Source organism: Narcine bancroftii, chromosome 9 (assembly GCF_036971445.1).
Source record: "Narcine bancroftii isolate sNarBan1 chromosome 9, sNarBan1.hap1, whole genome shotgun sequence".
Taxonomy (NCBI): Eukaryota; Metazoa; Chordata; class Chondrichthyes; order Torpediniformes; family Narcinidae; genus Narcine; species Narcine bancroftii.
Window position 1 is genome coordinate 109,733,161 of NC_091477.1, and position 15,192 is coordinate 109,748,352.

Consider the following 15,192-nt stretch of genomic DNA (forward strand, 5'->3'; position numbering starts at 1 on the left):
AAAATAGATGATGGCACCTCTTGGCATCATTTTTATTACCAAAGCTGAGGCATACCTTTCTCATGGTATAAAAGTTAGAACATTTTTGTCTGGTGGGTCTTCTTTAATTCAGAATGCATCTTGGAGCAACCATTCTCAATAAGGGCCACATGCCACCAACCACCAATGCCAGTGGCCATCAACTGAAATATTTTTCAGTAGTTAGTCACTGAAAATTTGGGAAGAAAACAACTAAGTGACTTCTTCGCTGGGAAGTCCATAAACTTTGAGCAGAGTTCCAAGGGGACCATAGCCAAGAAAAGGCTGAGAATGGTTGATTTAGAGTAATATTCCAATGACCAAACTGTGTCAACAATAGTGCAGTAAGACTGGCAACTTTATGGACACTTGAGAAGGCAGTGAAGTTGCGTGTGATGCTTCAACCCTGGCACTGATTCAGATGTGGAGTCTTTACAGCTACCAAGCTCCTGGCATTCACATGAATGTCTAGCTTAAGCACCAAATTTTATTACATGGACATCCAATCGTAACTTCATGGAACACCATGAATGCAGACAGGCCTTTTCAGTGGACTTTAGCAAAGATTGGGTCACACTCAGTGTCTAAGTGGTCTGCAAGATTGGGTCACACTCAATGTCTAAGTGGTCTGCATGGTTTACAGTTATGTTGCACTATTCCCGTAGTGCCAGGTGATTTCCCTCAGTATCTTGTTCCAGAATCCAGGACATTTAGAGTCCTTTAGATTTGACTGTAATAGAAAAAGATGTAAAAAAAACATTATTGGGCAGCGCTGTTAGCGTAGCAGTTGATGCAATGTTATTATAGCACCAGCATTCTGGGTTCAAATCCATCTCAAAGAAGTTTGCCATTGTCCCCATTTCCACATGGGTTTCCTCTAGGTGCTCCAGTTTCCTCCCATGCTCCAAAGAAGTACAGAATTAGTAGGTTAATCGGTCACATAGATATAATTGGGTGGAGCAGACTTGTGGGCTGGAATGGCCAGTTACCAGACTACAGCTCAAAATTAAAATATATTTTTTTTAAATTACATTTCCCAGCTTCATCAATTTTACCTCTTTCTCAACCATAGAACAGAAGTAATGATGGAACAAAGTAGGTGATCATAATGGACTACAGAACAAGTTGCATTTAAATAGCTGCTTTCACTTCTTTTGTGGTTAGTGTATTTACCATAGTAATGTAGCAAATATGAAAGACAATTTCTGCATATTAAACACTATTGGTTTTAGGCAATGTCGATTGAAGTATAATTATTTAATGGGATTCTTAAGGGTTGTTTTTAAAATGAATTACCATGGGATCTTTTACATTCACCAGAGAGGTTTAGACAAGTCCTTCATTGGACATCTCAGGGCATTAATGCCAGTATGAATAAAATGGGCAAAATGGCATTTTTCAGTGTTATTTTTCTCCTGTGCAATTTAGGAAGCAGTCTAAGTGCAGTATTACGTCCAATGTACCTCGGCATAAGGCTAGTGCTTTGTGTTCAAGTCTCATTATTGTGATTCAAACCAAAGTGCTATTAACATTCAAATGTTAATGAAAACCCAAACATGCTGCAGGAACCCAGCAGGTCACACAGCATCCACAGGAGGTAAAGATACTGTACGTAACCATCTTTGGCCTGAGCCCTTCGAGTTATGGGCAAAAAACAAACAGGATATTTTGCTTCTACCTTGAAGAAGGGCTCGGCCCAAGACATCAGTTACACAACTTTACCTCCTATGAACGCTACAGGACTCGCTGTGTACCTCCAGCATTTTGTGTGTTCTTACTACAGTCACAGCATCTGCAGACTTTTGTGTTTCATGACCTTCAAATGTAACTGTGTTTATAGAGCATTTAGGGAAATAATATCACATCCACTCATTCTCAAAGGTTTCTGATTTTCTTGCAACTAAAAAAAATTCCTCAATTCTTCACTTCCTATCCTATCTGCCTCCAGTAACTCATGATATGGTGTTCTGCAGAAGACAAAAGGGCATAATCAGTTCTGATTAGTGATCTGTCAGTTGTAATGAAAAACACAATAGTGTCGATCATACTTCACTAGCAGGGAGTGGGAGTGTGAGATGTGGGACCCTTTTAAATTCTAAAAAGAAACTCACCAGGAACTAGTCAAGTATTGAGTGTAGCTTACTGACTCTGCCTCAAAATAACTATTTGTCAAAATGCCAATATTCGATTCCTCAAAATTTCTGGTAGTTTTGAAATGCCGCTACAAAATAATCTTGAAAAGTCTTTTTGTGAGCTCTCACACTTAAATGTGTTTGAGAGTCTAGTCAGGAATCTCAATTCATGGCACTCCCTAAATTACTGAAAGTTGAAATAGGGCACAGAAAGAAGATGTTAATTGACAGACTTCAATCTTATTAATAAAGCAATTGGTCAAAGGACCACAAAAATGGATGGAGACTGCTAATCAAGATCTTCAACATTTCTCTGGATGAGTGAAAAATAAATTCAAAGTGCATGAAACTTTCAAACAGTATTACAAAAGTCACTGACAACTGTGCTCAGAAAATACTTGCACTTTTCACATCACATTGCATTAGGGAGAAAGACTAAATAACTGCAGTTGATTCACAGCCCAGCATAATTCACCTATGCCAGGTTTGACATGAATTCATCCCGCATTTCAATGGCTGCCCTCCAACTCTTATCTCCGCACGTTTCAAATTCCCACAAACATGCTGCCACAGCACAGCTTATGAGCGATTCCCAGACAAGTGCTGCTGTGTGGTAACGTTACTCTCTTCTGCAAACACTGACCTCCCTGGTGGTCAGGAAGTAGCTGGCTGAGCCAAGACTCCACATTTAACTCCTCTTGGATAAGAGTGTAAGGAAACAGTAAAATTTAGCACAATTCACTGCCCTCCTTTCTTTGGCTGATACTATTTGTTTATCTCTGCTGGATCACACAAAAGGGTAGCTTTCAAATTCGGTTTTGTAACTCTGCACTGCCTAGGACAGACATGCCAGTATCTTCTCCTCTTGATCTTGTTTGTACGTCTGGGAGGTGGCTTGGTTATTTGACTGTTCAAGTATGAAGGATGAGGCATGGGGGCTGGGGTCAATGTGCAGATTAGCCTGTGAGCTCTACGATAGACACTCCAGGTTTTCATTTCAGCTCTTTAATGAGGCTGAACTCTGACCCAGACTGATGAGTTCCATACCTGTCCTGGTGTGCTTTCTTCTAAAAAAACATCTGACACCAGTTCTGTCTGACATGGATGTGACTAATGAATTCTCAGAATAAAGTAATGGCTTACAATTAGTCACTGGCAAGAATTTAAACTTCTTAATACATTTGTTATCCTTCTTTTGATGGAATAAGTATAAACACCAATCAAGAAACTTGGGAAAAAAAACTTCCCATTTTCCAAATTATTTTACTAAATTTATATTATTTGATGTTCCTCAGTGAAGGGTGGGATTATGTGTGACTGCACCTTGTGAACATAGGTACGCAAATATTAAATTATTTGATTCTAATGACAAGAATCAAACCTCCTGCAAATACTAAAAATTTAAAATAAAAGCAAAACATACTGGAAGTTCACAGAAATTCTGAGCATTTACAGAGGCAGATTAATGTTTCAGACCCTTAATAAGAAACTATTTCATTAAGTATGTTGCATAACATACATCAGTACAGCACAGAAAAAGGCCCTTCAGCCCACATGCCTGTGCTGAACATTATGCCCAAATCAAACTAGGAAACTGCTGCTTGCATCTGATAGATGCATGAATATGGAGGGAAATCTATCTAAAGATTTCTTAAATACTATTATAGTATCCACATCCAAAACTACTCCTGGAAGCCTGTGCTGGGTATTTACCACCCTCTGTGTATATTTGCTCACATATCTCCTTTAAACACCTGGGAGTATAACTGAGATCTGCAGACACCACAATTGAATTAAAAACAATGCTAGAGAAACTCAGCAGATCAAACAATGTACTTTTTGTATCAAAGATAAAGATGCATAACCAATGTTTCAGGCATGAGCCCTTCATCGAGGTATGAGCAAATGTTCAGCCTCCTACGCTCCAGAGATAATAACCCGTTTGTCCAATCTTCCCTCATACTCTCTAATCAAGGCAACATCTTGACAAACCTCTTCTGTACCCTTTCCAAAGCTGCCACATTCTTCCTGGAAGTAGTCATCTGGAATTGAACACAATACTCCAAGTGCAGCCTACTATGGACCTCGACTAGCAAATCCCTCTACACATTAATACTTTTAAGAATGCTAACATTAATTAAATATATTCCCCAAACATTTGAGCTCTCAGAGGGCCACAGTTCCCTAATGTTCAAATTGAACAACTTGCCATTCCTCTGCCCATCTCTGTCACTCATCATCTTTTTGTATTCTTTGATAACCCTCTACACTGACCACAACTCCTCCAATCTTTTTATCACCTGCAAATGTACTACCCAACATACCCACCTTTTGTCCATCCAAGTCATTTATGTACATTACAAGCAACAGGGGTTCCAACACTGATCCCTATGAAACACCACTGGTCACAGGCCTCCAGCCTGAATAACAGTCTTCCATCACTATCACCTGTCTTCAATGAGCTATCCAGCTTCATATCCAAATTATCAACTCACCATGCATCTGCTGAATTGCCTAGCAGTAGTTCTCAACCTTTTTCTTTCCTTTCACATAACTCTTTAAGTATTCCCTATCCATATGTGCTCTGTGATTAGTAAGGGATTGCTTAAGGTGGTATGTGGGTGGAAAGAAAAAAGTTTGAAAACCACTGTTTTAATCATACCTAATTGACTTGTTAAGTGCTCAGTTTCATAACTCCAAAGGAAATAAGCCAATGACGATTTTTCTCAAGCAAAATATTTCTGTAACAATCGAATCTAGAGCAACCTTCCCCTTCCCACTCACATACCACCTTAAGCAATCCCTTACTAATCACAGAGCACTTATGGATAAGGAATACTTAAAATGTTATGTGAATGGAAAAAGGTTGAGAACCACTAGCCAAGCATGCTAAAAGCTTGACTAAAGGCCATGTATACTGTGGTGAACTGCTGTACATTCATTAATCTGGCTTCATCCTGTCCTGTGTCTGTACCCGCGGCTCCTCCCTCTTGACCCTGTATAAAGGCTCCGACACCATAACCCCTCCCCAGAAAGCCTGGGTCACAGCACAGGATGACCTTCAAGCTTATTGTAAATAAAATCTTAGTTCCAGAATTCTAGTCTTTTGAGTTATTGATAGGGCATCAATTTTATTTACAATACTTTTTTTTCCAAAAATGGAACAACTCTTGAAGCCTGAGAAGCTAGAGATGGACCCACAATCGCCAGAAGCCTCAGACTCCTCTGAACTCTAGCTATGCTGCTTTGAGGTCTTTCTATAGAGCTCCACCAGAGTTGTAGCCATAAAGGCAAACAAGCTGCACTTACTCTTCTCCCGGGTCAGACATTAAGAGCTGTCAACTCAACTTACAGAGGCAATAAACATATTCAAAGACTGGTACAGGGAGAAAGTCAATAAGATGTATGGCAGGCACATGCTGGCTACCTACAGACAGTGGCCAGGTGAATTGAGCGATGAGTTTGTCCGGGCCCTGCATGGACTTGCATGAGCGTGCAACTTCCAGTCGGTGTCTGCCGCCCAAAACACAAAGGGACATGCACCAGAAGCTACTCAAGCAGAGCAAGTTCGACTTAAGAGGGGTGATCGACCTGGTGAAATCGCTGGAGATCGCTCTCCATAACATGGAAGCATACTCAGTGAATGGCACGGGGTCCACACAGAGGCCACCATCTTGGGACTCTGGTCCACAGACCAGCAGCCCACTACTGCGTTTGATGAGCAAGCCCATTACAGCTGCGGTCTCCCAGGAGCACCCAAACTTTTGCAGCCAACCGCAGTATCCCCAAAAACGCTGGCTGCCGAAAGACGCTACATGCTCAAAGTGCAGAAAGAAGGTATGTCAATCACAGCTGCCTTCTAGTCCCTGTGCTGCCGTGTACACAGCATGGAAGCCACCATCAGCTTCTGGGGATAACCACATTGCCATCTTGGACACCACCAACTTCCAGGGATTATGGTCCCAGACTTTGAATCAACACAGGCCAGACTACGAACCGACCCTTGCCTCTGAGGTGTTGGACCAAAACAATCCACTCTCCCAGTCTATGATGGGCATCTCAATCAATGTTCAGGTGACACATGCCTTTTTGATAGCAGGAGCACAGAGTTTCATCCATCCCGATGCAGTGCAGAGTTACTCCCTTAAAAAGCCAGTAAACTATAAAGTCGCCCTGGCCTTAAAATCCCCCTCAACCAAGATCTGCAGGGTATAGGGGAAGAAGACCACGAGCCAACCTGCCTGGTTCAGGGAGGCAGCCAGGGTGAAGTTGGACGCATTGTTCTTGACCTGAAATGGGACGGATTCATCCACCAGATACGTTGCTGTTTTAGCGATGTCCTCTTTTATTCAACTGAAGGCTGGCCGGGCCTCCCTCATCAGAGGGAAAAATGTGGACAATGACCCTGAAATTCAACACTTCTCCATCAAGAAGGTGACTCAGGCAATAGTTGAGGCGGTGTGACGCTGATTGTGCAGGGCATGACTTAAAGGAACTTTAAACTATCCTATTGCAGCTCTGTGCACCAGTGCTACTGGGGGTGGATTTTCAATGCCATCTCAAGAGTGATGCAAGGCAACATGACAGTCCCCTCCCCCTGGCAACCTGCAGTTCATCAGCACACCACCCACAACCTTCCCAACTGACATGCGGTCTCTCTACTCTCCATATCAATCCCCCACCACTGTTCATGAACCTCACCCCCAACTGTAAGCCAGTCTCTACAAAAAGCAGGTAATACAGTAAAGTGGACAGGGCATTTATTAAAACAGAGGTAAGGTGACTCCGGAATGAGGGGATCATTGAGCCCAGTACCAACTCGTGGAGAGCCCAAGTAGTAGTGTCAAAGATAGGGTAAACACAGGATGGTGATTGGCTACAGCCAGACTATTAACTACTATACACAACTGGATGTGTATCCCCTCCCTTGCATTGTGGACATGGTCAATCAGATTGCCCAATATCATGCCTTTTCCACAGTTGACCTGATCTGCCCAGAGGAGGACCAGTACACCGCTCGAGGCTGATGGCCACCTCTACCATTTCCTTTGGTATTACCAATGACATCTCTGTTTTTCAGTGGGAGATGGACTGGATGGTGGAACAAAATGATCTGCGTGCCACTTTCCCCTACCTGGATAACATCACAATTTGCAGTCATGGCCTTCAAGATCATGACGCCAACCCTCAGAAATTATTCACAGCAGCCGAACACCTAAACCTCACCTAAAACAGGGATAAATGTGTTTTCTGCAAAACCTGCTTGGCAATCCTTGACTGCAGTGTGGAGTCATTGGCCCCGATCATATGTGCCCACTGCTAGACCTCCCCTTTCCCACAGCCTCAAAGCCCTGAAAAGGTGCCTGGGATTATTTTCCTACAACACCCAGTGGGTGCCAAATTTTGCAGATAAAGCCAACCACCTCATTGTCCACATTCTTCCCTCTGACAAGGGAGGCCTGGGCAGTCTTCAGTTGGATAAAAGAGGACATCACTATAGCCGCAACGAATCTGGTGGATAAATCCACCCCATTTCAAGTCAAGAATGATGTGTCCAACTTCACCCTGGCCGCCTCCCTGAACCAGGCAGGTTGGCCCATGATCTTCTTCCCCTATACCCTCCAGGTCCCTGAAATCCAACACTTCTCCATCATTCAAGAAGGCAACTCAGGCAATAGTTGAAGTGGTGTGACACTGGAGGCAATACCTGGCCGGCAGATGTTTTCCCTTGCTCACAAACCAATGGGTCATGGCACTCATGTTTATGACAATAAACAACAGGGCAAGATAAAGAATGATTAAAATTTTGAGGTAGAGGATTGAACTCTCCACCTTTAACTACAATATTCTGTATTGGCCAGGGAACCTCAACGAGCCCCTAGACACCATGTGCCAATGCCCAGATAAACTGCCTCAAGACCCTCCAGAATAATCTCTGCCACCCCGGTGTCACAGTATTTTTCCACTGTATCAAATCTTGCAACCTGTTGTACACTATCGGGGAGGTCAGAGACTTGACCAAGGACTGCCAGATCTGAGCAGAGTGCAAACCACACCTACTAGATAAAACACACTTGGCAAAATTACAGTCGTTTGAACACCCAAATATGGATTTCAAGGGCTCCTTCTCCTCCAGCCACAACATGCATTTCCTCACAGTCATTGATGAGTATTGGCGTTTCCCTTTTGCCATCCATTGCCCAGACATGATTACCACCACAGTCATCCAGGCACTGCACAACTTGTTCACCCTATTCAGATACCCATCCTATGTCTACAGCAACCGGGGGTCTTTGTTCATGAGCAATAAGCTGCACCAATACCTGCTGGCCAGAGGTATCGCCACCAACAGGACTACTAGTTATAACCCCTGAGGGATTGGCCAGATAGAGAAGACCATCCTCCTTGCCCTTTAGTCCAAGGGGTTGCCTGACTCTCACTGGCAGGAAGTCCTTACCAAGGTGCTCCATGCAATCAGGTCACTGCTATGTACTGTCACCACGAATAAATTTTCTCCTTCCCCAAGAAGTCAGGGACCACTCTTCAATCCTGGTTGATATCCTGGGCTCGTCCTGCTACAGAAGCAGGTGAGGGGCCACAAAACTGACCCACTGGCCAAAAGGAACTAGCTCCTCCATGCAAACCCTCAATATCCATACATTATCTACCAGATGACCACAAGGAAACTGTTTCCATCCAAGACCTCGCACATGCAGGGGCACCCAAGGAGCCTACCCACCAAACTGCACCATCCCCTCCCATGGAGGCACACAATATACCATGGCACCCAAGCCCCATTCCCACCCCAGTTACTCTGGTCAAGTCACCACACCCCCAGCAGGTCGACACAGCACTGGAGGTCCAAGATGAAACAATAGCCCTAGCTATCGCAGAGAAACTGAATCTCCACCGGTCACAACAGAAGACCATGCTGATGGCCAGACTTAACCTCTAAGACCTTTATAAGACTGTGTGCCACACATCACCCCACTGGACAAAATATAAAAACAAGGGGTAAAAGTAGTGAACCGCTGTACACTCATTAATCTGGCTTAGCCCCATCCTGTGACTGAACCTGTGACTCCTCTCTCTTGAGACTGTATTAAGGCTCCAATACCATAACCCCTCCCCAAAAAGCCTGGGCCACAGCACAGGACAACCTTCAAGTCTATTGTAAATAAAATCAGGTAGTTCTGTAACTCTAGTCCTTTGAGTTATTGATAGTGCATCAGATACGATCTCATCTAGCATCTTTATCACCAACTCAAATTGGTAAGACATGACCTATCCTTCACAAAGTTGACTGTCCCTAATTTGACCATGACTTTGCAAGTGTGCATTAAATCCTGTCCCCAAGTATCCTATCCTATAGTTTATGTACCAATGATGTGAGGCTTACTGGCCTACAAATTCCTGATTATATACATTTTTCCTTCTTGAACAAAGGTACAACATTAGTAACTTTAATCCTCCTAGACTCTGTCTCTTGAGGATGCAAAGTAATTAAAATAATTAGAGCCTTTTAATGCTATCTCCATCTTATGACAGCTAAATATATTATAATATTTACTGCATTACTCAATATCAAATGATAAATGAGCACATTTGCTCAAAGGTCTTAGTTCCCACTTCCTGTTCCACTGTATGAAAGGGTAAAAATTATTATAGCAAATTTTACACACAGACACTAAAGCTTGTGAAAAAATATCTAGTTTATTCCAAATAATCTCTTTGGATTTTATTTTTATGTGAGCGTATCTCACAGTCCAATAAATGGGAAATCATAACACAGAACAGCTCTTGACATAGGATATGGGTTGACTGATATTTGACTTCACATGATTTCCAGACTTCTCATTGTACTAAATATTACTGGCACAAGGCAACAGTTTGTTTTGAACTGCCATTATTTATATTTATCAGTGCACACTTATGCAAAGAAGGAATTTATAAAGAGAAGATTCTTCAGAGTAAACCTTGCTCTCAGATCTTATGCTTATAGATCCGATGTCAGGTTAGTCTTGGGTCAGGACATGTGAGCTTATTCATTTCAAGGCAAGAAGGAAAGGTGGTGTTATTTTCAATTGTTTGTCTTTGCTATTTTAGATGTTTAGGAGTTTTATTTATTTTTTTTCCCAAAGTTCTTTATTTATATAAATCATATTTAATTTAAACAATTTCTGAAAGCCACTTTCAGGGAAACCAGAAGCATTCCAAAGCTTCTCTTTGGCTTGGCTTCGCGGACGAAGATTTATGGAGGGGGTAAAAAGCTTTATCAAATAGCAAAGCGGAGTCTGGAACCTTGCCTTTGGTCAAAATTTTCCTGTGCAGTTTGTGGGCAGGTTTTTTTTTGGACCTACATGGCCATATCATGTTGAGCAAGGCTCTGTCACTATGCAGGACCTTGCCACATGTGTCCAGAATGCTCTTGGCCAACAAGTTAGATATATATATTGGATCTGAAGTAGGTAAGTGCAAGGGGACAGGAGTCTGAGTGATGAGGGCTGGCAGTAGACCCTGGTTAGCAACACTCCCCACAAGAAGAAACTCAATGCCAATCTGGCTTCATGTACAAATGGTAAAGGAGTGTAGAGCCTGATGCTTAGACAATTTTATTTAAAATTTCATTTTCTACCAGCATGCCTCCTCTTACCTAACTTTTCAGGCTCAGGTGCTCAAGACGGAATGTTTTACCTGAGACACATGGATAAAAGAATTGTTTGTAGATGGGAGAACCCAGGAGAAGAGAGCCTACATTAACCAAATGGTTCAAATAAAGAATAAAGGACAATATTCTCCATACAAAAGGCAGTGAAAAAGTAGTTAGGGCTTTTGAAGCAGATAACTTTGGTAGTGATTTTAAGTGTACACATGAAGAAGTGGAAATTAGAGCAGTAAACCACAAAAGTTAGGACTGTCACTGCCAACTTGTTAAACGTAGGACTCAAAGCCATATTCTTGCTCTATATCATGCAAAATATTGTCAAGTGTTCCATAGTAAGGATACAACAAAGTAGCCTCAACATGAGTAGAGCTCAGTAAATTCAATTGGGAAAAAATGGACATCTGGGTCCAGCTTCACATTTTCCACTGATGGTCTATGTAGTGGATATATTCTGTCAGGTTCATATTGAATTGAAATCTTTGGGCCGAGATTATGTTATTACATTTTGTTATGCATAATAATTGATAAAATTTAACTTGCCATTTCAGATGTAAAATTACATTGTAGATCAATGTTAAACTATCTGATCTTCATTTCCATGAAATTTGCAGAAGAACTTTAGGGATTTTGATGATCTTAAGTAATCTTTAATGCCAGTTTCATTCCAAACTATTGAGCACAAAAATGAAAATATACCTCATGCTTTGAAATTGTTGTCCTTTCAATATGGAATTACTTGGTGATGCTTTGAAGCTGAAATCTTGAGTCAACAGCATGTTTGGAACCACAGTGACCCAAAAGAAGTATTCAGATTCAAACTTTATTGTTAATACACCAGACATTGTCAATAAATAACATGGCATGGATGAAAGGGGATTAAAATAGACTCAAGGAAATTGCATAAATTATTAAACTACATTCTCACATTATATTACTGCAGAATCCCTGGAATTTTAACTGGTAGTCAATAGTATTAATAACATGAAGCCACATGCTGAGATTCAGACAAAATATTCAGCTCAAGAATGATATTCCTATCTAATCAATGAATGAAGATGTAGAAAAAAGAAAGTCAAGCTTTCCCCCCCCCCCCCCCCCCTTGCTCAGTTCATATCCAATGTTATTTTATATACTCACGAAGGTCCATGATCTGCTAATGGGCAGTTAATTTACCATGATGCATTAAGTCTATGCTTCATCAATCATAATTAAGGCCGTTTGTTACACCATCGAGAAATGCCCTTTCAAAGTTAAATGACCCCCCCCCCCACACAAATAATTACATAAAGCTTTGGTTTCTTTACATCTCCCGATAGTATTGTTTACAGCATCACAAAACTGCAATCTTATTATTGGAGCAATGTTTACTGCCCAGAGTGAAGAATGCCCCAGTGGAATGAAAGCAGTTGTGTGTTACTTCATACAATAAAATTTAACACTCTCAATGAAGGCTAAATTGTTTAAACATTTACAACAGTTGTCATAAATGTTTACTCCTTCCACCTCCAGCTGATGGATCCGTTTCAAGATGTTTGTGCACAGTTATTTAATTACAAATTTCGATGAATGCTCAAACCAGGAAAATTAAATAATTACAAGTTGGATTAGTTTGAAACAAGTTGTGTGCCTGGCTACACAGTATAACATTGTAATGACAGTTATTTCCGTCTATTCAGTAAAGGAGTAAATCTAGTTCTAAAGATTACAACCAGAGAAACACAAGATGAGAATCTAAAACCAGTGTTCATTGAATCATTATTTTGATTCTTCTATTTTTTTTAATATCAACTCAACATTAAGAAAGTAAAAATTCAGCAAAAGTAGATCAGAGAAATATGAGGTGATAGGCAAGTCATGTCAAGGAGCACATTTCCCGTGAAGTTACAGTCATAACAGCACACTGAAAAGGACCAAAGCTCAATTCTATTTACATGGGGATCCACCATTATGGCAGAACATGCTCACTTTACTCAAATACTTCCTATTCTGCACTGATTTCTTTTGTTCAACTGTTAGCTTATATAACAGTGAAGGCACAACTTGACAACTGTTCCAATAAACAAAGAAGTACAGTTCTCATCAACTGGAGAGCTCAATTCTAGACTCCTTTCATCGACAAAAATAAATAAACGGACCAGACCAGTGAGCCCTTGTCCTGTTGACTTACACATGTTTCTTTCTTATTCTCCCTATTCCTGAACAATCACTTTTAAAAAATTCCATGCAATTTTAAAAATGAAATCCTACTCCTTCTTACTCCTATCACTCCTAAAATCAAATTATATGATAGATAATTGATCATCACAGTAGATCAGGGCTAAAAAAAAATGACTGTCACCATTGTTCAGAAGGTATAATGTGGAGGCTTTGGAGAGGGTATAAAAGGGGTTCACCAAGATATTGCATGGATTAGAGAGTATTGGCGTCAAGGAGAGTGTGGACAAACTTGGATTGTTATCTCTGGAGCATCAAATGCCAAGGCTGAGCAGTGACCCGGTGGAAGTATATAAAATTATGAGAGGGTTATATAAAAACCAGTTGAGTGAGCAGATTAGTTACCCACTCCCCATATGCCCATCCTCCACATTGTGAATCCTTTGATGCCTCCAGGTCAATTTCAAAAAGATGATATTTATGCAAGACGCAGATGGAAACAAGTGCAATTTATTGCAGATTTATTTTGGAAAAGATAGATTAAAGAATATCTTTCATTATTACAAGATGACAAAAATGGTCTAAAGCTAAATGGAATTTTGTATGCGAAGATAATTGGAATTATCATGGACTATTCTTCAATAAATTCTTGGTTGTTGGGGAAAATTGTGGTTATAGTTCCAGACAAGAAAGGATTCATTCAGCAAATGTGATTAAAACCAAGATTGGTTACTTAAATAGACCTATTATTAAAATTGTGCCTCTAACAAAGTATTATTCCCAGTGCACTTCAAATGAACATTTTTGGATGAAGGGCTCAAGTCTGAAACATTGGTAATGTATCTTTATCTTCTCCATAAAAGGACACTGTTTGACCTGCTGAGTTTCTCCAGCATTGTATTCTCTTAAAAAAAAATCGACACTGATCTATATTGGAATATATTGGGATGAGTCAAAAAATTACATCTCAAAGACAGTTAAAATGGCAAGAGGCAGGCTAATTAGGAGATAAATGCCACAGCTCATGCTCCCAGCAAGTGATTACATAGAAGCCAATGGAGAGCATTAACAGCAAGGGTCTAAGTTATGGGAGAGCAAATGGAAGCATTTGAAAGCAGTTATCATTTTAAAATTGGAGCACTGCTTAACCAGGAGACATTGCGAGCAAGTATTAATAGAGAATCAAGAGTCAGGGCAAGTTAGAACAAGAGAATCACAGTATTCAGGGGCTGGGGAGGCCAAGACAAGGGTACATTGAAATGGTCAAATCTAAATGTAACAGAAGTGAACATGAAGAGTGGTGGAAGGATCAAATGGAAACAGGCAGTTTTAATGAGAGCAAGGCTTGCAATCAAAAAGCAAACCTCAGGGGAAAATGCATCATGGCCCAGAACCATCAGGTTCAGTCTGTGATAAGTTACAGAGAGAGTGATAGATTCAATGGCTAACAAACAGTTTCAGGGACCATGGATGATGGCTAGAAATTTGCAATATGTAAACTGCAACTCTCACCTCAATTATTGACATTACCTGACAATCACCACTGCAGAAGTACATCTGGAGTTTCACTTGAAAATACAGCACCTCCCATCTCCTGTATGTCATACCTTCCTCAGAAAGCTGTTCTTTTCTTTGGCTTGGCTTCGCAGACGAAGATTTATGGAGGGGGTTTACCTATCTCGGCTGCACCATTTCATCAGATGCAAGGATCGACAACGAGATAGTCAACAGACTCGCCAAGGCAAATAGCGCCTTTGGAAGACTACACAAAAGAGTCTGGAAAAACAACCAACTGAAAAACCTCACAAAGATAAGCGTATACAGAGCCGTTGTCATATGAAGATTTATGGAGGGGGTAAATGTCCACGTCAGCTGCAGGCTCGTTTGCGGCTGACAAGTCCGATGCGGGACAGGCAGACACGGTTGCAGCGGTTGCAGGGGAAAATTGGTTGGTTGGGGTTGGGTGTTGGGTTTTTCCTCCTTTGTCTTTTGTCAGTGAGGTGGGCTCTGCGGTCTTCTTCAAAGGAGGTTGCTGCCCGCCGAACTGTGAGGCGCCAAGATGCACGGTTTGAGGCGATATCAGCCCACTGGCAGTGGTCAATGTGGCAGGCACCAAGAGATTTCTTTAGGCAGTCCTTGTACCTCTTCTTTGGTGCACCTCTGTCACGGTGGCCATTGGAGAGCTCGCCATATAACACGATCTTGGGAAGGCGATGGTCCTCC

General features: G+C 41.3%; 1 protein-coding gene across 11 annotated transcripts in view; it reads right to left on the bottom strand.

The window, feature by feature from the left end:
• mecom (MDS1 and EVI1 complex locus) overlaps nt 1-12,013 on the bottom strand; it is a 637,277-nt gene extending 625,264 nt beyond the window's left edge. For all 11 annotated transcript variants that reach the window (XM_069897283.1, XM_069897279.1, XM_069897278.1 and 8 more), the window contains exon 1: nt 11,953-12,013. In XM_069897283.1, coding sequence (XP_069753384.1) covers nt 11,953-11,962 — 10 coding nt within the window. In that variant the 5' untranslated portion in view covers nt 11,963-12,013. The remainder of the gene's footprint in view (nt 1-11,952) is intronic.
• Nucleotides 12,014-15,192: the final 3,179 nt, after the last annotated feature.